The 21,646-nt window shown below is 44.7% G+C and overlaps 1 protein-coding gene across 7 annotated transcripts in view; it reads left to right on the top strand.

Moving 5' to 3' along the window:
• The window catches only part of Smad1 (SMAD family member 1), a 60,516-nt gene extending 41,094 nt beyond the window's left edge, over positions 1 to 19,422 (top strand). For 6 of the 7 annotated variants that reach the window (XM_029480553.1, XM_021169558.2, XM_021169557.2 and 3 more), the window contains exons 3-7: positions 1,360 to 1,617; positions 4,421 to 4,537; positions 8,065 to 8,286; positions 13,935 to 14,191; positions 18,032 to 18,312. In XM_029480553.1, the coding sequence (XP_029336413.1) occupies positions 1,360 to 1,617; positions 4,421 to 4,537; positions 8,065 to 8,286; positions 13,935 to 14,191; positions 18,032 to 18,175 (998 nt within the window). In that variant the 3' untranslated portion in view covers positions 18,176 to 18,312. Of the gene's footprint in view, positions 1 to 1,359; positions 1,618 to 4,420; positions 4,538 to 8,064; positions 8,287 to 13,934; positions 14,192 to 18,031 lie in introns of all 7 variants that reach the window. The other variant, XM_021169555.2, reaches the window with a different exon arrangement.
• Positions 19,423 to 21,646: the final 2,224 nt, after the last annotated feature.

The following is a 21,646-nucleotide window of genomic DNA, read 5'->3' as shown; positions in this document are numbered from 1 at the left end:
TGCCTGTGAGGAGGTTAGAATAAGGGAAGAGTTGGAGGAGACTGGGTAGGAGGTGGGTGCTTCTGACCTTCAGAGCACAGGAAGTGTTTTCTGGATTTGAACAAAGCTCTGGGGATGTCGCTGAGGACTGACAATGAATGGAGCAGATAAGCCTAACCCTGGAGGTGGGAGTTATACCCGAACACGTTTTGAGCAAAAATGGAAATGAATCCAAGAATTTTGCATATAAAACCAACCATGCAGTTTTACAACATGTTGCTTTTCTCTGTTAATTTTGGGCCACTAGGGCAGAAGGGCTCTCAAAGGTCTTTGTCACTAAGGGGAAGCTACCTGGTGACTCTGGAGAACATCTTGGGGTGAAATAAAATTCCCCAGGGTGGGGTTCTATATGTTACAGGCAGCCCATCCCATGCAGGTCATCAATTTGGTGGTGGCTCTGCCTGGATTTGGGGAGTTAGCCACGCTGATCTCCACCATCTTAGTTTCTTAACCTGAAGCTTTCAGAAGAGGCAACTCTTTTTCTCTTGTGTTTAAGTACCTACCTCTTAGCAAAATGTGACTGTAACATCTGGGTGCTCCTTGACCCTGTTTTGTGGATAACTAGCCATCTTCCTTAGCCTTTGGGTGTTCCATGCCCACTGTGTTTATTTCTTCAACCTCCTCCATTCTCCTGCTTTTTATTCTAAAAGGAGCTAATGGGTCAATTAAAATACTTAGCTGGTAAGTAACATCATTCAATATCATTTCAATAACTCAGATGTCAGCAGACTGTCAGGTAAGAAGACCATCACAGGCAATATATAAATACATAAACAGGGTAGCCCAGGCTGGACTCCAGCCTGAGGTCTGTGGTCTTAACCTCCTTCCTGAGTACTGGCATTGTGGGTGTGTGCCACTGTGCTGTGTGTGCCTTTGGGCGATATGTGTATGGAGGTGTGCACATGCCACAGACCAACTTTGTGGAATCTCTTCTGTCCTCCCTTTACCAGAGTTCCAGGGATCAAACTCAGGTTACCCAAGCTGTGTGACAAGTTCCTTTCCCGATGAAGCCATCCCGCTAGCCCGTGATGTATATTGTTATATTGTTGCTTTAGGTTTTGTGTGAATAGGAAGATTTAAAGTGGAATAAAGCAACATGTTTTAATCTAAAACTGTGTTCTGAGCCTTCCCTGGGTCAACAGGCCAGGGGCGCTGCTCTCTGGCTGGAGTCCTGTGATCCGGACTGGAGAGTCACTCTCCCTCTGGTCAGTACTGTGGAGGGGTTCTGGTCATTTGCCCTCACTTACTGTGAGTTCATTAACAGTTTTTCACCTTTCTTATTCGCCTCTCTCGCTCTCTCTCTTTTCTTTCTGCTTCCAGTTCTCCCGCCAGTGCTGGTTCCGAGGCACAGCGAGTACAATCCTCAGCACAGCCTTCTGGCTCAGTTCCGCAACCTGGGACAAAATGAGCCTCACATGCCACTGAACGCCACGTTCCCAGACTCTTTCCAGCAGCCCAACAGCCACCCGTTCCCCCACTCCCCCAACAGCAGCTACCCCAACTCTCCTGGCGGCAGCAGCAGCACCTACCCTCACTCCCCGACCAGCTCAGACCCAGGCAGCCCTTTTCAGATGCCAGGTAAGAGGGCGTATCCAGAGATTGGGGATGGGGTGTTTGGGGGAGGTAACTGGGCGTGGCCTGCAGGAAGGCAGTCTGATCCCCGAGCAAGCATCCCCCTGCCCCCAGCCCGTGCTTCAGAACAGCATTGTAGAGAGAGGAGTCTCACAGCCCAGATAAGGGACGGCCTGTTTGATTCCTGCTGCATTTGCCCCTTGTTTTCAAACGTTTTGAAACAGCTGCATCCTTCTGGGAATGGCATGGTTGTTCCAGCCTCTGCTCTTCATAAAAGAAAGAGCGAAAACGCCATGTTACACACAGTGCCAGTTCTGAGAAGCGGCTCCGACATCGAAGAGCCCTTGCTGTCAATGCAGACTTGGAAGAGCTGTTTTCTGAGCGGCCACAACTCCCATTTAATTAGATTCATTTAACCAGTGATGTAATCCCATCAAGCCTGTACTTTTAACAAGGGATTGTAACAGACATGCTGGAGACCATCTGCTGTTTAACTTAGCAGAGACAGAACCAGCTATTTTCCTGTTGTAGTCATAATGGATGCTGTAATAGTTATCAAAATACGTGATTAATTAGAACGGTCTAGCTTTCAAATTGCAGGTTAGTAAACAAGCAGCTCAAATATTAGTGCCAGAGTCCTTGCCAGTCAACAGAAAAAGGATCGGATGAGCAGAAGACGAGCTTGGATCTGGGTATTTTGTGAGGGAAGATGACTGGGCAGGCAGGCATGCTTATGGAACCACTTAAAGTGCTTTAGGTTAAATTGCAATTCAGCATCCATGTTGAACCTTCGGAAATTGAAGGGTGGTCCACACTTTTTGCTGCTGCTTTTTTTCTTTTTTAATAATTACTCTTATTTTTCAACCTGTTAATTTTGCATTATATCTTTCTGTTTGGGATGGAGATAGGAGAGAGATTATTTTAATAACCAGACGAACAACACTCAATGGTTTCCTATCTACCCATTCCCTGGCAAGCCTGTTGAGTCAGATGGATGGGTTGGTGGTGGCAGGGTTCATTTCAGAGGACTTGAGCAGGGGCAACCCCGGGCAAGCCCCAGTGAAGGGAATCAGAGACTATTGCTAGAATTCACTCTTGTCCGTGGCTGCCAGGGTTCAAAGCACCATTGAGAAGAGCAAAGAGACCGGGCACGCACTAGTGAAGATAGAGCTAAGAGAAAAGGTGCGCACTAGCGGAGATAGAGCTAAGAGAAAGGGCGCGCACTAGCGGAGATAGAGCTAAGAGAAAGGGCGCGCACTAGCGGAGATAGCGAACTAGCGGAGACACCCGAACACGATCAGTAAAGACCTGGCCACTCCGAGCCCTGTCGGTGTAAACTCATCGGCTTCTGTTGAGAACAGCCTCCTGGTTTTGTTCCTGGCTTGAGCAAAGTAGACTTAACCTTACAGCTGCAGCAAGAAGCTGGAGTGTGGAGAGGGCAGACTGAGAAGTGCAGGAAAGTACCTGGAGCCTGCCTGGCTCTCTGCTCCTTAGCAGCTAGGCTAAGATTCTGCCAGGGTCGGGGTGGCGGCAATTGCCAGGGAGCCTTGAAGGAGCAGTTTGTTATTTGGGGTCCACAGTTGCCCCTAAGTATCTACCCAAGCATTTATGAACTCCTAAGGTAAATTTCCATTCTCAAGGCTCTGCCGTACATACTGGGTGGGCAGACAGGCCAATGAGGAACCTGGTTTTCTGAGTCCTGTAAGAAAATACCAATCTTGCATTAATGTGTGTGGTTTCAGTAATCTCGTTACTTATTAGAAACTGTTCAGAGAAGACCTATGTAAATTCTAAAGCAGAAGACAGCTGAGCTAAACTGATTTCATTCCTACTATTCTGTTATTGGGGATTTTTAGGCTAGTCATTGCTTACATGGTTATGGTGAAGGTAGTCCTAAGAGATTGCTTAAAGTCATGGGAAACCAAAGTCTCAATTAGCAGGCCATAACAAACCCAGACAGTAAATTCCTGCCCAGATGTTTAATGTCAGAGGCCTGGGAAGAAGTTTCCCGTTACTAAGTCTTGTCAGGCAGTTTAGTTACAGTGGTGAAACCAAACTAGCCTGCCGCATGAGAGTGTGCACACGTGTTCTTCTCAGTGGATTTAGAGGGGCCATGATCCTGGAGAGTCATGGTGGCTCCGGGTGCCCACTTACGGCTTGTGTTTCTTTTCACTGAGATGTCACTGGGAACAAAGTTTGGGGCTGTGATCATTTTCTGAAACTGTACCTTAAGTCCAATGTCTTTAGCCATCTCATCCTTTGTGGAGGGGTAAGGGTTTGTGGCTGAGGCAGGGTCTGATGTAGCCAAGGCTAGCCTTGACTTCTTCTTCATCCTGCCTCTGCTTCCCACCTGCCAGGATTGCAGGCATACACTACCACATAAGCCTGCTCGTTAAAAGGGCTGATTCAGCTTGAGTGCTTAATACTCAGGGAAGCAGGGGCAAGCAGAGCCCTGGGGCTCACTGGTCGAGCAGCCTAGCCTGCTGAAGAGTTTCAGGCCATGGAGAGTCCTTGCTTCCCCCCCAAAAGGTGAGAAGCTGGTTAGATGGCTCAGTGGGTAAAGACACTTGTTGCTATTGTGAAAACCTGAATTTAGTCCCTGGAACCTACATGTTGGAGAGACCTAACTCCCCAAGTTATGCTCTGATCCTCCCCCATGTTCTCCCCCCCCCAATAAGTAAGTCCAAAGTTATCTTCTGACCCCCTACATACATGTACACACACATGCATCTGCATACACAAAGACTCTCAACACAGAACAGAATATATGCCTGACACATGTATTTTCTTTTTCTTTAAAACTTTGTAGCTGACACACCTCCACCTGCTTACCTGCCTCCTGAAGACCCCATGGCCCAGGATGGCTCTCAGCCCATGGACACGAACATGATGGCACCTCCACTGCCCGCTGAAATCAGCAGAGGAGGTAAAGTCGGTTGCTGCTTCTCCCTCCTAGAGTTTATTGTCTGCAGGTCCAAGGGTTACTTTCAGTCATACAGACCTTCCAAAAGTAGCTGTTTATGAAACATACAAAAATCAGTTGTTGTTGTTGTTGTTGTTTTAAACCTAAGGGAAAGAATTCTCTAGAACCCAGCCCTTTGCTTAAACTCTGTCACAATCTCATAAGAGATCTCAGATTCAATACATATTGAATGTATTTTCAATAGCTTACGAAATGGCCTTAAGCATCCTCCTGCCATTTTGTACTAGCAAGTTAAGTGAGGCTAAGTCTCAGCATTGGCGATTAGAAAACCAAGCTGTGGCCAACTCTGAAGCCAACCAAGCAAGCTGTTCATCCATCGGTGCTGAATATTAAGCCGGCGTTTATTATTTATTTTAAAAATGAGCAAGTGTATCTATCTCATTAGCATGCTAATTTGCTTTTACCTTTTGTAAATGGTTACATGATGTAAACAAAGAACCATTTAGAAATATATTTATATGTGATTTAGTATCAATAAATACGTGATTTGTATAGCTGTTTCATGTACCTGTATACATATGAGGTTATTGGAGAGCTCTTGGGCATGAAGAGCTAGAGGGGACAATGGCGAGGCCTATGTTACATAACATAGTCCTTTATTTAGATGGCCATGTGTTCAGGTCTTCAGTCATTAATAACTTGGGATCGGTGCTGCAAGAATTGTCTTTTTAAGGGCCAAGGGGAAACAGGCCATCCACAGGACTGCAAAGCAGACTTCCCACGGGTGAACCCACTGAAATCCATACAGCTGGGTTCCCAAACGATTGTCTTTGTATTATAGTAGACACACACACACACACACACACACACACACACAATGCGTGCGCTGGCACCTCATCTATTTTATAGCTCTTATCCATCACTGAAACAATGGTGCAGTTTCCCCTTTCTGCACTCATGCCTAACTTGGTTACCAGAAGAATTTACAGGATGAGAATTTGTTTCTCTTCCCTTAAAGAATTTACAATTGAACTGAAATTCACCTTCCCTCCTTGGGGAGGGGCCTGGTCATCACCACCAGCTCCATTTCAGCCCAGTAATGAGTTGGCGGATGGCCCCACACACTTCTCAGGACCACAGTGGCATGTTGAGTGGGAGCAGAGAAAAGCAGATGCTAGAATCCCTGAATCCTGCCCCAGACACCAGGCACACTACCCCATGCTAAGAGGTGCCATGCTGCCCTGGCAAGGTCTCCCATCCGCTCAGTAATTTCTGGGAGGGGCCTCCGGCAAGCACTTAGCCCAGGGGTGAAGCAAGTTGAAAGTAAAAGCCACATGACTGCTGACTAGGTCTTATTTTGTTCCTAACCCCACTTAGTGAAACGAGAGGTGCCTTGGCCTGAGTCAGAGTTGCTGGTGCTTTTTCAAGACTTAACTATTATGCTGTCCATATGGTAGTGTGAGGGCAGCAGTGTGCCCTGTTCATATGTGTTCAGACCCACAAACTAACCAAGAACAAGCCCTGACACCAACTCTGGATTCGGGACGATGATGTGTCCATGTAGGCTCCTGACTTATACTGAATACACCAATCTGATGGCAGATCTCTGTGATGGGAGGATGTACGGGAAGTCTCTGTGCTGACTTTGCAGTGACCCAAAACGTTGGCTCCAAAAATAAATACCCTTTATGAAACCCTTAGCTGTACAGTTAAGTAAATCGGAACATACATGAATCAGTGATTGTGTTTTGAAGTTTCCTTTATAAGTGCTCTGTGTTTTATGGGTCTTGGTCATCGTTAGATGTTGGGAGTCAACAAGCAAAGAGTGTGAGAGAGGAGCCTCTATCTGACCCATTTTTGGAATTTTTATTTGGGGAGCAAGATACCCTGTGTGGACCCTGTATCTGTACTGATGAGATTAGCTCTAATACCCCAAATAGAGACCATACTTTTAAGATTTTTTTTTCTTTTTAAACAGCTTTTAAAATGTTCCCTGTTAGAGCCAATTTAAAATCGCCTTGTATAGTCAAAGGAAAAAAATGATGGCTTTTTTCCTGTTGTCACCTATGGTGGTTTTCCCAGAGCAAGGGTCAGCAAACTACAGCCTGCAGACAGATCAGCCCTCTGTCTGTTTTTATAAATAAAGCTTTATTAGAACACAGCTGTGCCCATTTGTTACATATTATCAATGGCTGTTTTCCTGTGATACAAAGGCATAATGGAATAGTTGTGCTAAAGACCATATGCCGGACAAAATCTTTCTGGCCTTTTATAGGAAAAAAATGTGTCTGAGTCTAAACTAGATGAATAGCATTTCCAACAGCACTAAGAGCTGATAAAAGGCTTGTGTGACTGTGGCCACAGCCGCCTTTGAGGTTTGACACTTGTGAATCACCAAAGCTTTGCTTGAAGAACAGTGGAGAAACAGGGGGGAACTGTTTAGAAAACAAGGGAAATAGTTTATTTTCAGCTAAGCCATTTAAGTATAAAATGTAACTGAAGAAGAACATGGAAGCCCTTCTCTCTCTTTTTTTCTTTTTTCTTTTCTTTTTTTTTTTTTTACCATGTCTGCTGAATTTTCTTTGCATTTCTTCCCCTTTGTCATGAGGCCCCATGAGGTTGAGATCAGTAATTATGTTGGCAATAGTGTGGTTTGTATGCCATGGGGTCTCAAAGGCGGGTTAAAGGAGGTTTGCTGCAGAAAGGATTCATCTCCCAACCTTTTGGTTGAAAGCATTTAGAAGTGTTTTCTGTTTGGAGATTCGTCAGGCTTAAGAGATCGGACTTAACAAGCTGCATCCTGTCGGTGAAGCTGGGTAGTTTCCATTGTTGGCCCATTCTGGGAAGCGAGAGACAAAACACACCTGCTCGGCATGACTTAGAGCAAATATAAGGAAGTTAGCATGGAGTCTGGATGAGAGAGATATGATTCACTGAGGGAGAATGGCCAGCTGGCAAGATTTCTTCCTGAGCTAGAATCACAGCAGAACTGCAGCCCTGGCCATCACTGGCTCTTGTGGAGCCAGGCAGCCTCTCCAGGATAGGCAGAAGTTGGTTTTGGTGCTTTGAGAAAGCAGAGGCTTACCAAGGCTTTCCCAAAAGAGCTCCTTCCCACACCAACCCTGTTGGCACGCCTCCAGGCCCCTCTTGTTCCTGAGCCACTTGGTTTTTCATTGGTCACTTGTTGTATTTCTTGTAGGTGGTGTGCCAACTAGAGTGATTCCTATTATTCCTGTATGTTAATGAGCAAGTAATAGATCGTTAGTATTCAGCAGGCACTGCTGCTGGGCTTGCTTAGCTGGTATTTTGGTTTTCTGCTAATCATTGGAGAAGATTGTTCCCCAATTAAAGGAGAATGCACCTTTAATAAGAAGTACTTCAGTTCTCAAAAAATGATACATGTGATCATTGTAGTCGCCCTTGCATGTCTTCTCTGTGTGGTGCCCAGCCAGGTTTACAGTGCGGTTTCAGTTTGGGGATGCTCCAGGCGCAAACCTTGAGCAACACAACCTTTTCTTCCCTTCTTACAGATGTTCAGGCAGTTGCTTACGAGGAACCAAAACACTGGTGCTCTATTGTGTACTATGAGCTCAACAACCGTGTGGGTGAAGCGTTCCACGCCTCGTCCACCAGCGTGTTGGTGGATGGTTTCACAGATCCGTCCAACAATAAGAACCGCTTCTGCCTTGGCTTGCTCTCCAACGTTAACCGGAACTCCACTATTGAAAACACCAGGCGACATATCGGGAAAGGTGAGCTTTCCCTTTTCTCTGCTTGCAGACGTTCGTCTCTAGAAGTGACTCAGTCATTCCTGTGGTGCAAATGCCAGTGAATGTTCAGACACTGCTATTTGAAGACATTTTCCAATTCCTATTATTGAAGACTATGCTAATTGATGATCTTAGTGGTTTTTCGACTCTGGTAATATTGTTAGGAATTAGTGCATACTATGGCTTGCTACTGTGGGCAGTACTCTGATGTTTTTGTTATAAAAATACCTTAGAAAGAATTTTTACATTTATTGCCTATGTGTGCATGCGCCTGTGTGCATGTGTACGTGTGTGCTCGAGGGTCTTGATCAGAGGACAGTCAGGGAGTCGGTTCTCGCCTTCCGTCCTGCGGCCATCAGAAATCAAACTCAAGTCATCAGCTTGGTGGCAAGCACTCTCCCCATTGAGTCACATCGTTATCCTACCTGTCTTTCTTAATAGACTTAATTATTTATTAGTGGTAAATTAACACAGTTCTGTAACGTTTACATGCATTTATTATATGATTAAGCAAATGGCTAAACGTGTGGGTAGGTGCTCAGCTCAGCCTTCCCTGCGAAGTAAGGAGCATGCAGGCATGAAGGAGTGTGGCCTCCCTTGGAAGTGTCGGTATAAAATCATAACTTAATGACATGGCGTGTGTTTATATGCTGTTGTGCATGTCTGTATGTGAGCCTGTCTACATGTGACCCTCTGAACATGCAGGTAGTTTTTCTACCCTGTGTACCGAAAGGGCAAAGAAGCAAAGATACAAAGTATTGACAAGCACATGCCTGGGGTCCATATCATTGCTGCTAATATCTGTCCCCACTGAGGGAGACGGTGGCTGCCTCCAAAGCTGGGTCGAGGCAAGCCCAGAGGATCTCCTGTGAGAGAATGAGAAGGAAGGATTCAGAAAGCCACGGTGCCTCTTGGCATCCAACTCCCACCTCACAGCTTTGGACAGTTCAGTAACCAGAATCTATCTATCCTTTGGTCTCCGTGGTGGGTGTGTTCCAAAAGAACTAAATGCCCATGGAGGCTCAGTTCCCACATATAAAACAGTGTAGCAGTCAGTAACTTACCACACTTCACCTTTCAAGTGTCCTTCTGAGAGCCATACCTACTGCAGAGTTCATGTCATGTAAACAGTGGCACTGCTGAGTGAATCGTGAGGAGACACAGCCTGCACATGTTAGGGTTGGTGCTATCTGAAAACATCATTTTTGATCTGCGTGTAGTTGAAACTGGATTCCAGATCCACAGATAATGAGGAGCAACTATAATTAACTGCAGTAGTGGATCTTACGATACTGCTGGGTGTGGTGGTGAGCCTAACTCCTGTAATTCCAGCACTTAGGAGGTGTGAAGCAGAAAATCAGGAATCCCAAGCCAAGTCTACACAGTGAGATTCTGTCCAATAAGCAAATTCTAATACAGCCATAGGAATCATTAGTAGAGAAATGACTTAATTGGGAAGTCCAGTCGCTAAATGAGCAGTGAGTGCTACAATACAAAAGTCATCGTTTTTGCAACCATTGAGTAAGGACCGCGGAAGAGTCATTGGTGTGGGGCTGATGAGGCAGCTCAGTGGGTGGGTGATGGGGCTGGGCTGGCTGCCTAGCCTGAAGGACCTTAGCTTAGTCCCCAGGACTGCCCGGTGGGAGAAACTCAGCTCCCGTGCTTTGCCCTCTGACCCCACCACCATGCTAGCCCGTGGGTCACACGTGCATACATCATCTCTGCAGGTCAAACAAGGAAGTGAATGTTATAAGACAGCCGTCAATATATGCCAAATATGAAGAGAAGTTTTATGACAGAGCGTTTGCATGTTTTAAAATATTTCTCTAAAAGCTATTTTAGTTGCAAGGCAAAGTAAAAATAAATTTATACAGTGGATAAATCTGCATAGCCAGTAAATTGTTTGATTGATCCCCATCGGGGCATCACCAGTGAGAGGCAGACAAGGAGCATGTGCTAGGGAATTAGAGGCAGGCAGATCTCCATGAGTTGCGGGCCAGCCAGGAGACAGTGGGACCCTGTCTTTAAATAAATAAACAAAGTAAAAAAAATAAAAGAATCAACATCTGTAGAAATAGATCAAATAAAAAAGGAGGATATTTTAATAAGGCATAAGAGGCATTTAAGAAAGTGTTCTAAGATTATTCTTAGAGGAAACCAAACAGATGGGACTAGGTAGACATCTTAATATGATCAAAGGAGGGGAAAATGGAAATGACAGCTTAAGGTGAACATAGGCTCACAGCTCACATGGGCGCTTTCCTATGCCTGTAAATGCAGGGTACATTTAGAATGTACACCTCTCAATACATTCAAAATGGAGGAGTGTTTGTTTCGCTAAATTTTATGGGGACTTTGACCCCAAAGTTAGGAAAAACCCACATGGTAGAATTTCCTCTTTAGGACATTACAAGGGACTGGGTGTGGTGGAGCACGCCTTTAATCCCAGTACTCAGGAGGTAGAAGCAGAGGCAGGCGGATCTCTGAGTTTGAGGGCAGCCTGGTCTACAAAGTGAGTCCAAGATATCTACGGTTATAGAAAGGAAACCCTGTCATAACCACCCCGGCCAAAAAAAAAAAAAAAAGATTAGGAGTGACATAGGGTTCTGGGGCTGTACTTCCTGAAATCACCCCAGATGCCAGAGTAGTGGACTCAGTGTAGAGTTTCAGACGGTGGAAGAAGCAGGGGTTATCGTGACAGATAAGCCGAGGACTCACATCCTGACCCGCAAGCAGCAGCAGACGCCATGCCGACATTGCTGCAGGTGGCATGTTAATACAGTCTTCTTGGGACATGTCCCACTAGAAATGGACATGAGGTGCTCCCCTCCCGCTGGACAGCTCAGGGGTAGCCTTCATGTCCATCCCTGTCGCTCTGTTTACCCGGAAGCTTGTACTGCCACTTCCCCTGACCTGGTGTGTTATTGCTTTTATGTTGCTGTGATGAAATCATAACCAAGGCAACGAGAGAACAGAGTTCATGAGAGCTTACGGTTCCAGAGAGATGAGCCCGGCACTGCAGGAAGGCCAGCGTGGCGGCACGAGCATGGTGCTTAGAGCAGAAGCAGGTGGCTCACGTCTTGAACCGCAAGCACAAAACATAGAGAACGTGAACTAGAAGTGGTCTAAGCCTTTAAACTCCCAAAGCTCACTGCTACTGACACTTCTTCCAGGGCTAAGAGAGACAGAAAAAAATTGCATATACAGACAACCTTTGGTCCTTAAAGGGATGGCTGAATATTGTAAACCAATTTCTTTCTGTAGGATTTGTGACTTAAAATGTGATGCCAAGATTACTTGAAAAGGTTAATAAGAATAGTTAAAAATTATAATGGGCGGACAAGTAAAGAAAAAATTCTGACATTAGGGCTAGTAAATATTACAAGTTAATCAATCAGATTTGCTGTAGAGAAAACAGCAAAGTAAACGAAACTCATGCTGCATTGCACATGAGAGCTGATGTTAGGTGTTGGCATCAGGTCAGCAGCATTCGCTACTGGTCCTGCACGTCACACCACACGTGGGAATGAGTTACTGGGTGTCTGTAACAAGGCAAACAATTAAAAAGGCTCTGTGAAAACACATTCGATCCGAAAGGTCGTTTACCTCAATAAAAGTCATAAAAATTCAGCCAAACTTCTCTAGGTTAAAACATATGTCACTATCTATCATCTGTCTGTCTATCATCTGTCTGTCTATACACACACACATACACATAAAATGAATAACATTGAAGGACAAAGGAGTAAGAGGAAAATACAAGATAAGTCATTTCTATCTGGCCCTAAATATACAACTCATAAAAAAATAAAATAAAAATAAAAACCCTACAACCGCAGCAGAATAGACAGGTGAGCAGTAAAGATGGGGAGTCCACAGGAGACACACAAATGGCCACTAAGCTGTGAGCGCATGGCCAGCCCCACATGCAAATTATAACGATTATATTATTTTTCAGCTGCAAACATTTTTGCTCACTGATGAGGGTCAGATGAACGAAGCACCCGCACAGTGCTGTTGTGGGTGTAAATCGACACAAGCATTCTGGAAAGTCGTTTGGCCATGCAATTCCAGGGTCTTCCATCTAGCCCTTTAACTTCCGGGAATCTCTTATAGATACTCGTAACAATTGGTCCAGTGACATTTGTCATGACTGCAATAATAGAAAATTGTTGTCAACAGTGTACTGTGGGAGAGCACTTGGATAACAGGACAGTTGGGCAGAGGTTTAAAAGTTTGCTCAGCACAGGTTCCCCAATGAAGGAGCTAGAAAAAGGACCCAAGTTGCTGAAGGGGTTTACAGCTCCATAGGAGGAACAACAATATGAACTAACCAGTACCCTCAGAGCTCCTAGGGACTAAACCACCAACCAGAGAGCACACATGGTGGGACTCATGGCTCCAGCTGCATATGAAGCAGAGGATGGCCTAGTCGGTCATTAATGGGAGGAGAGGCCCTTGGTCCTGTGAAGGTTCTATGTCCCAGTGTAGGGGAATGCCAGGGCTAGGAAGCGGGAGTGGGTGGGTAGGTGAGCAGGGGGAGGGGGGAGGGGATAAGAGGATAAGAGGAGAGGATTTCCAGAGGGAGACCAGGAAAGGGGATGACATTTGAAATGTAAATAAAGAAAATATCTAATAAAAAAATTGATTCCAAAAAAAAATTAAAAAAAAAAAAAGTTTGCCTGAGCAAGTGACTGAAGTGACTGGGTTTACTGATGGCAAAGCCAGCAGTGTATGCATACTAACAAGCAGGTTTTTCTGTCACCGAAACATTGTTAATATTTTCCACATCTTTATATTTTCATACACTGCCTTAATTTTCTAAGATGAAAAGTCATTATCTTTATTATCAGGATAAAGTGGTTTTTTTTCCTTTAAAATTGTTTTCTAGCCCTGTGTCTCTGTAGAAACGGCACATGGTGTTTCCTTGGACAGTCACCGTAGCACAGTGCCACAGGCATGGAGTGGTCTGCAGCCACACCACGTGCCTCCTTACTGTGTGCTTGTTCCCCCTGGGGAGGCTTTGAGGGCTTCCCTCCTCCCCATTTTTAATTATTTCCTGTGGGAAGGGTCACGTGGCACTGGGAGAACAGCTTTGCAGGACTGGCTCTCCCACCTTCACCAGGAGAGGATCCAGGCCTCTGCCCACTCTCCTAGGTGGGGTGTTGCCTAGACTCCTGGCGTTCTAAGCAGGGAGACATTTTCAGGTAATATTTGTAGTAGTTATTTTGGTGAGTTTTTATTTCTCACAGCCTACCCTAGGTTTTGTTCCTCCATGTTTATTGATCATCCCTTCCATCTCTCTGAAGTTTTCTGAACAATTTAGCCCTGGCATAAATGCAGGAGTGTTTAAAGGCACAGGATGCCCCAGTAAACTCTAGGTTTTACTGCATTCTATTTTTAGAGCACAGATATACTTTTAACCCTAGCCAAGTGGGGCATTAAATACTCAGTGAAATGAAAGTTTTATACTTTATTATTTTTTGAGAGACTTTGTTATTTCCTGAACAGACTGGCTGACACAAGGGTAACATAGTTACCGACCTGTTTTGTCAGAGTAGCCCAGCCTAACTCTGCCCAGGCACCTTTCAGCCAGATAATAACTGACTGACATGTCTGTCCCCCCGCAGGAGTCCACCTTTATTACGTTGGAGGAGAGGTATATGCGGAATGCCTCAGTGACAGCAGCATCTTCGTGCAGAGCCGGAACTGCAACTACCACCACGGCTTTCATCCCACCACCGTCTGCAAGATCCCCAGCGGGTGCAGCTTGAAAATCTTCAACAACCAAGAGTTTGCTCAGCTACTGGCGCAGTCTGTGAACCACGGGTTCGAGACAGTGTATGAACTCACCAAAATGTGCACTATTCGAATGAGCTTCGTGAAGGTGAGCAGTGCCCACCTGTCTCATTCAGGCTGAATGCTCCCCCCCAACACACACACATACTTCCCCCATACACATATGCTCACACAACACACACACATGCCTTCTCACAACATTTAAACCTGTGCCTTCTTGGTGTATATATACCTATCAGCAGGCTTACTGCAGACGGGTTTGTTTTTTCAAATCTCTAACAAGAGGATCACTGTCCAAAAAGTTATCTCTGGAACATAGCAATGTAATCTTTCCCTCCCACCGTGTGGATCCCAAGGATAGACATCAGATGCCGAGGCTTGGTGGTAGGTACCTTTACCCACCTGAGCTATCTTGCGGACCCTGGTCAATCTTCTGTACTTTGGAGAGAGGGTCTAACATAGCCCAGGTAGCTGGGCTGATGCTGAGGAGGAGTTTAAAGTCCTGATCTGTCAGCTCTGCATCTGGAGTGGCTAGGTAGGATTCTAGGCTGTGTACTACCATTGCCCTGCTGTAAGGTCTGTGCTCTACTAGGCCAGTGCTCCACCCACTGTGCTGTGTCCCCAGCCCCATAGCTGCTATCGTAGCATAGACGATGGCGTGTCTTTAACAGGTAGCTTAAATCTGTGGTCATGCTATGAGACAGCTGAATAAATATCTTTGTTCCTTTTGTTCTTTGCTTTCAGCACGGTATGCACAGGAGACTGGTGCCTAGTGACTGTAGTTCTGTAGTCAGTTATGATCTTTTAGGGGCTGTGCTCTTTTAGGTGCCTTCTGGCAGGCAGTTTGATTCCTGGGACCCACATGGTAGAAACAGAGACCCAGCTCCCTCAGCTGTTCTCTGTCCTCCCCATGTGCACACACGGGGCTGGGAGGGGAGTAAATAAATGTAACAATTTACACTGGAAATTATTTTCAGTTGGTCAGGCTTCTTTGTTTTGTTCTTACATATTTCTAGTAAATCATGCGTTTTATGTATAATTGAAAAGTTAGCAAGGCCCTGGCCTTCAGCTCCAAAAGTATCTGTATCAAAGAAAGGAGAAGATCGGCATCATTGCTCTTAACAGATATCTCTGTCCACTTCTGCCATTGAGAATGAAAGTTTTTGAAGATGCTGATGAAATGTTACTAGCACACTCTAGTAACTGGCTCGTCCCTGAAGTCTCAAAGATAAGTCTTTGTCCCACTTCACCGTGAGGAAGCGTGCTAATTACAGACTTGGACGAGGCAGTTGTCTTTCCTGTGCCATCTTCAGAAGCTCCGTGGCTTGTTGCAGGGCCTGTTTAGTGGTTTGTTCATCACTGGGCGATTCCAGAGCCTTGCTTTGCTCGGCCTCCCCCAGATCAAAGGCACCCTGCCCCCATCCTTAGCTGAATGTGGCACCTCCTTAATATTAAAAACTAGTGCCCCTTAAAGAAACTGGCCTGTATACTATGTGCAAATGTGACCAAGGAGCCGGTCCTTGTTCACTGTTCACAAGTGCCACTTAATTTTTGACTTAGCATTTTGGCTCAGGTGATTTATCAGCTACTTGACAACATGGATTTTGTTTGGGGGAGAGGACTCTTGAGAGTGGGGGTGTTTTGTTTGGGAGAGAGGACTCTCGAGAGTGGGGGTGTTTGAACTGTGGTTGAGGCACAGGGGCTGTTCTCAGATCTCCTTCTCATGGTCTGTAAAATGGGCCTGGCTCTCACTGGGGCTTGGGTAATTATGCCTGAAGTCCCTGATGGACTGTGATTATTGAATTCTTGAAGAAGTTTTGGCTCCAGTAAGCTGTCTCCTTGGCATTTGTTTCCTATTGGTTACACAACTAACAGTTAAATGTTACTTTTGTACATTAAAAAAAAAAATTGCACTAAGGTATTTAAAGTTTTTTGTTTTGTTTTGCTTTTACTTTTATTAGTGCATGTATGTGTGAGCGCAATGTGTGTGTGCTGCTGGAGGTCAGAGGAGGGTGTCAGGTCTCTCGGAGCAGGAGTGGGCTGTAGACTGTTGTGAGTAGTCGTGGGCGCCTGGAACCAAACTCAGGTCCTCTCTTAACAGTTAAGACATCTCTTCAGCCCAAAGCTGCAGATTCAAAATTTATTGACTTTTTTCTTTCTGCAAATACTTTATCATTATTCTAAAAAGAAAATACAAAGAGGGGAAAAGACACATCTGAAGCCTCTGCCTTCAGGATGCATGTGGCTTCCTGTGGCTTTATTAGGAACAGAACATGAAAGGATGTAATACTTACAAGAATGGCATCTGTGCAAGAGAGCGTGGATGTGGCTGGGAGCTTGGGATGGACAGATCCTGCCTACTAGAAAGCTGGCAATGGGCTCGAGAGATGGCTTTTACAGAAGGTCAGAATCCTGTTCTCATCAGCCACGTCCCACAGTTCATAATGGCTTGTATCGGAGACCTGGATGCCGCAGCTAGGCCTTCGTAGATAAATCCACACTCAGTGTCATGCAACAGCAATGCGACTCACAGGGACTGAGCACGAGTTGCTAGGCTTGCGTAGTAAGCGCCTTTGTCCAAGAATTCACCTCTGGCAGTGTTTTCTTCTTGAAATGGGTGTTGGGGTGCAGGTCCTTGAGATTGCATGGCAAGCCCTCTGCAGGCTGAACCATCTCCTTAGCCTATATATATATATATATATATATTTTTTTTTTTTTTTTTTCAGACAGGGTTTTACTCTGTAACCCAGCTGGCCTGAAACTCACTATTCTGTCCCAGCTGGCTACAAACTTATGCCAATCCTCAGGCCTTACCTCCCATATGCTGGAATTAGAAGGGTGGGCCACCATGCCTGGTTCCCCTCTGTCCATCTTTGTGGCAGAGGGAATACAACCCAGGGTCTCTCATATGCTAAGCAGTACATTCCACCACTGAGCCCTGTTAGAGCTGTTGCTCGCTACCTTCTCCCCTTACCCTGAATACATCCAGTAGAGGTGATGTCAGACAGACTAATGTTCTGTCTCTTCCCCACTCTGGAAGATTAAATTCTTCTACCTGTCAACCACACAGATCTCTTGATCTTTCAGTCTCAAGTGAAACTCGAGGGAGGACAGTTATACACCCCAAAGTTCTTCCCAACACTTAGTCATTGTCTTGAAGTGGCAGGCTCCATCATTCATCTGGTCAAGAAGGTGGCTTGCTACATGGTATCAGAATGATCAATTAGGACAATAATATTCTGCAGACGTCACCATGAAAGCCAGGAGTGAATGGCTGTCCTATAATCCTAGCACTAGTGAGAGGCTGAGGCAGGAGGATTGCAAATGACTTCAAAGTCAGTCTGGGCTACACTGAGTTTGAAGCTAACCTGGGTTACTCAATGAGACCCTATCTTAAAAATTAAAAAAAGTAAAATGGTGTTGGTGTGAACAAGAGCACAAACTTGTGATTGACCCTTGTTTGAAAAGAGTTATGGCTGCTAGGGTCTGGTACATACCTCTCTCTAGCAATTTTAAGGAATATATCTGAGTGAGAACTTTAAAGACAAAGTTGGGTGTGTGCACTCCACCTGTGTTGTGTATGTCCTGGGTTTGAACATTCAGCAGCTACAGTTATATGCAGGTCTGTCTCTTTAGACAATGAGTTCCTTGAAGACATAGGGCTGGCGGACATCCTGCTGGGATTAAAGATGTGTACCACCCGCCATACCTGACAAAATGGGTCATCTGGGGGTCCTAGGATGGACTTGAGTATTCAATATGTATCCCAACATTTACCGACTAAATATGTATGCATTTGTGGTGTGCTGTTCTTGTAAGATGTTACCATGAGTCCAAGCAGGCTTCTACAGACTGATCATCTGACCTTTTTACTGAATCACTGAGACTAAGGAGCTAACTGATCCCCAGTGTGCTTTCTTTCGCCTAGGGCTGGGGAGCCGAATACCACCGGCAGGATGTTACCAGCACCCCCTGCTGGATTGAGATACATCTGCATGGCCCTCTCCAGTGGCTGGATAAGGTTCTTACCCAGATGGGTTCACCCCACAATCCTATTTCATCCGTGTCTTAAAGACCTGCGGCTTCTGTCTCTTGCAAACTATCGAGCCTTGCATGTACTTGAAGGATGGACAAGTCAGACAGGATGGAGACCTGACGAAGGAGCCACGATAATACTTGACCTCTGTGACCAACTATTGGATTGAGAAACTGACAAGCCTTGGTTGATAGCAAGAACCCTTCCAGTTTACATTGTGACATTCTGTTGTAAAATCAACTAAAATGCTGACTTTCAGCAGGACTTTTGTGTATAGTTAAAAAAAAGAGATGGCCAAGCCAGGGACAAATTATCTATTAGGAAAAAAGAAAAAAAATGATTGTAATCAATCCTTTTGTGTGGGGTGATGGCAGAAGGTTGGCGCTGATCGTCTTTCTGAGGTGGGCTTTCATCAGGCTCAGAGCCCACGTTGAATCATCTTCTCATGGGTTTTCTTAATATTTTAAAACTATTTGTTTAGAAATGAATGGGTTTTTTGTTTGTTTTTAAAGTACAGGTTAATCGTTATGACATGCATAGTAATCTTTCTGAAACTGTATGCTGACTGTATTACTGTCAGAATGATGGCAGGCATATGCTCTTTGCTAAATATGTATATACAGAATATTTGGAGGTTATGAATAGTCTAAATGGCTAGTGGGTTTACAGAGTATCTGAGGGGCGGGGTGGGGAAGAAAAGGACGGCTGCAAATGTAGACTATACCGTAAAGCTCAGCTTGCTGCCTTAAACAGACAAGCTGGTGTCTGAATTTGCTGTGTTTCAGTTTTTGTAGAGTTTTATCTGACTTCTTTTCTTCTGTCTCATCCGCTCCACGATACAGTTAAGCAGCTGGTTAATTCCTATAACTGTGAGAGCAAATGAGTAATTCCTTCTGTTCGCAAATCAACTGGCTTCGTGTTTCAATACCCAGTATATGAAAAGCTTGAATTGAATGAGCAATTTTTATGGAGTTTACAATACAGACATAGGCTTTGATTTCCAAATAAATTGTTTGCCAAACCTAGTAACGCTGTTCATTATTCACAGGTGTAAAGATCTCTCTATTGGAATCCATTTCAAAGGTTGGTTTTTTGGTTTTTTGGTTTTTTGTTTTTATTTTGATTTGGTTTTTTGTACTATTTGGTTTCTTTTCTTCTGTTAATTTTTTTTATTCTCCTTTGCTCTTATACAGTGAGTACTTTTATTCCAACACTAGCAGGATTTTTCTCTACTGGAAATTTTTAAATAAAACCTGTCATTATTGCTTACTTTGATTAAAAAATGTGTCATTTTTTTTCTTTGCATGTTAATATTTTAGATCAGTAAGATATGGTGCTCTTTTGAGTGCTCTCTGCCTGATACAAAAGCTAAATTACTGAAATGAAGACGTGAGCCTGAACTGCTAAGAGAGCTGAGTGATTTGGAATTGGAAGAGTAAGGATACATAAAACTGGAAACATTAAGGGAAAAACTAAATGTGTAAACTTAAAACCAATTTCTTGAGGGCAGGTGGGATATGTACCATGGTGTGCCTGTGCAGGTCAGAGGGTAGCTTGGTCTGTCCTCCCATGGTGTGGGTTTCCAAGATCAAACTGAGGTCACCAGGATTGACAGGCAAACACCGTTACCCACTGAGGCATCTTACCAGGAGATAGATAGATGTTTTAATGTCAGGAACTGCAGCAGCACACTTACTAATGAAGACCTTAGGTGACCAGAAGAGAAGATTTGGGAGCTAACGGTGCACACGTAGGGTAGCCATGGGAGAATGTAGCCAAGGTGGCTGAAAACTGAGACTGCACAAGAGAAAATGATGACCTTGGTGCAGTTTTACTGGGATAGGGCTGGTCTTCCCTCTCAGCCCTGGCTGTACTGGAACTCGCTCTGTAGACCAGGCTGATCGGAGATTTGCCTGCCTCTGCCGCCCAAGTGCATGTGCCAACCACTGCTCAGCTCCACCAAGGGAATTTTTAAAAAATTATTTACAAAAAATAAACAATTTGAGGTCAAATTTTCTAGCCACATAAATGTCACTGTTTCTCCTTATATTCTTTCCTAGACTTGGTTCACAACCCCAAAATTTCAGAATCTACTGCCTCCCACCACTTGAAATCAACTTTAAAAGAAAAGAATGTCTTATTCCCCTGAAACTACAAAATGCAACCCTAAACAGTGGCCAGGCCCAGATTTCTTTCTCTTACTGTTGCCCCCAAGACTATCACTAGCAAGCAGAGAAAGCCTAGGCCAGGAGACCTAGACTGTTGACAGTTTCCTGTCCATCTTTGCTAGACCTCTCCATTTATATTCATCATCACAGAGTTAGACTGGGAATCATTCAGCTAAAGGTAAGAATGCCTTAGAAATGTGTCAAAAATACAAGCACCACCTTTCTTGAATCTTTTGTCGTCTGTACCTTTCATCAGCCTATGAGGCAGCCTGCCTGTAATTCCAGCCTGAGAAGACAGAGATGGGGAGTCCCCAGAGCAAATTGGCTGTGGAGACTAGCCATATCTGTGAACTCTAGAATTGATTGAGAGACCATGCCTCAAAGAATAAGGTGGAAGAAGGATGGAGGGTTATTCCTGAAGTCAACCTTGGGCTCCACATGCATGTGCACACACTCACATGCAAATTTGTGCATCACCAAACCATGACAATGGCCAATGGGAATGAGTAAAGTTGCCGTTAGTTAAATTATACCGTGGTGTATAACTGGAAGTTGTCTAAAAATAAAGAGTTCAGATAAAATTTACTGTTAAGTTATATCATACTATGACATATAACTGGAAATTGTCTGAAAATAGAGCTCAGGGCAAGAGTTCTCAAAAGCAGGTGGATAGCTGCCTTTGCCTTCCTTGAGTTCCCTTGTTGGAGGCTGGACAGTTAGTGAGTTGGATATTAGGTGAGTTGAGTATTACACTGTTAGTGCCTTGAAGGTGTGCTGGACAAAACAGGAAGAGCATCCGGTCTGTCCCTGGGTGTGTGTACCTGTGGTGCATAAAAATGCCCACTGTGCATAAGGGCAATTTCATAGAATTCAAATAAAATCTTAATGAAAAAACATTCTCACTGGCCATAGAAGATTAATGAGTATGTCTTTGGGAAATATTTTGTGAAAAGGAATGAGAAAAATCAAAGCAACTGTTTGTCTCGATAATGAGAAAGCCAATGAAGTTCAGTAAGATGGCAAAGGTGATGTGGACTGATTGCTGAGAAGCGGTAGCCGGGATGAGAGCCCTGCACCACCACCCCTCTGTCATTTGACAGAGCTTGAACTAGGAAATGTCTTAAGTTCCTTGCACATGGTCCCTCATCTGTAAAACGGAGACAGGAAAGCTAGGCTCATTGGGTCATCATGAGAATGAGCATGCACAAAGCCCTTAGAACTCCTCAGTAAATTACTAAATCTCCTTAAGCCCGACTGGGAAAGGCTTGCATTCAGCTGGTGTTTGGGGCTGGTGAGATGGCTCAGTGGGTAAGAGCACCCGACTGCTCTTCCGAAGGTC

This window comes from Mus caroli, chromosome 8 (assembly GCF_900094665.2).
Source record: "Mus caroli chromosome 8, CAROLI_EIJ_v1.1, whole genome shotgun sequence".
NCBI classification, from domain to species: domain Eukaryota; kingdom Metazoa; phylum Chordata; class Mammalia; order Rodentia; family Muridae; genus Mus; species Mus caroli.
Note: the sequence above shows the minus strand (reverse complement) of the source record. Positions and strands in the feature narration are given on the sequence as shown.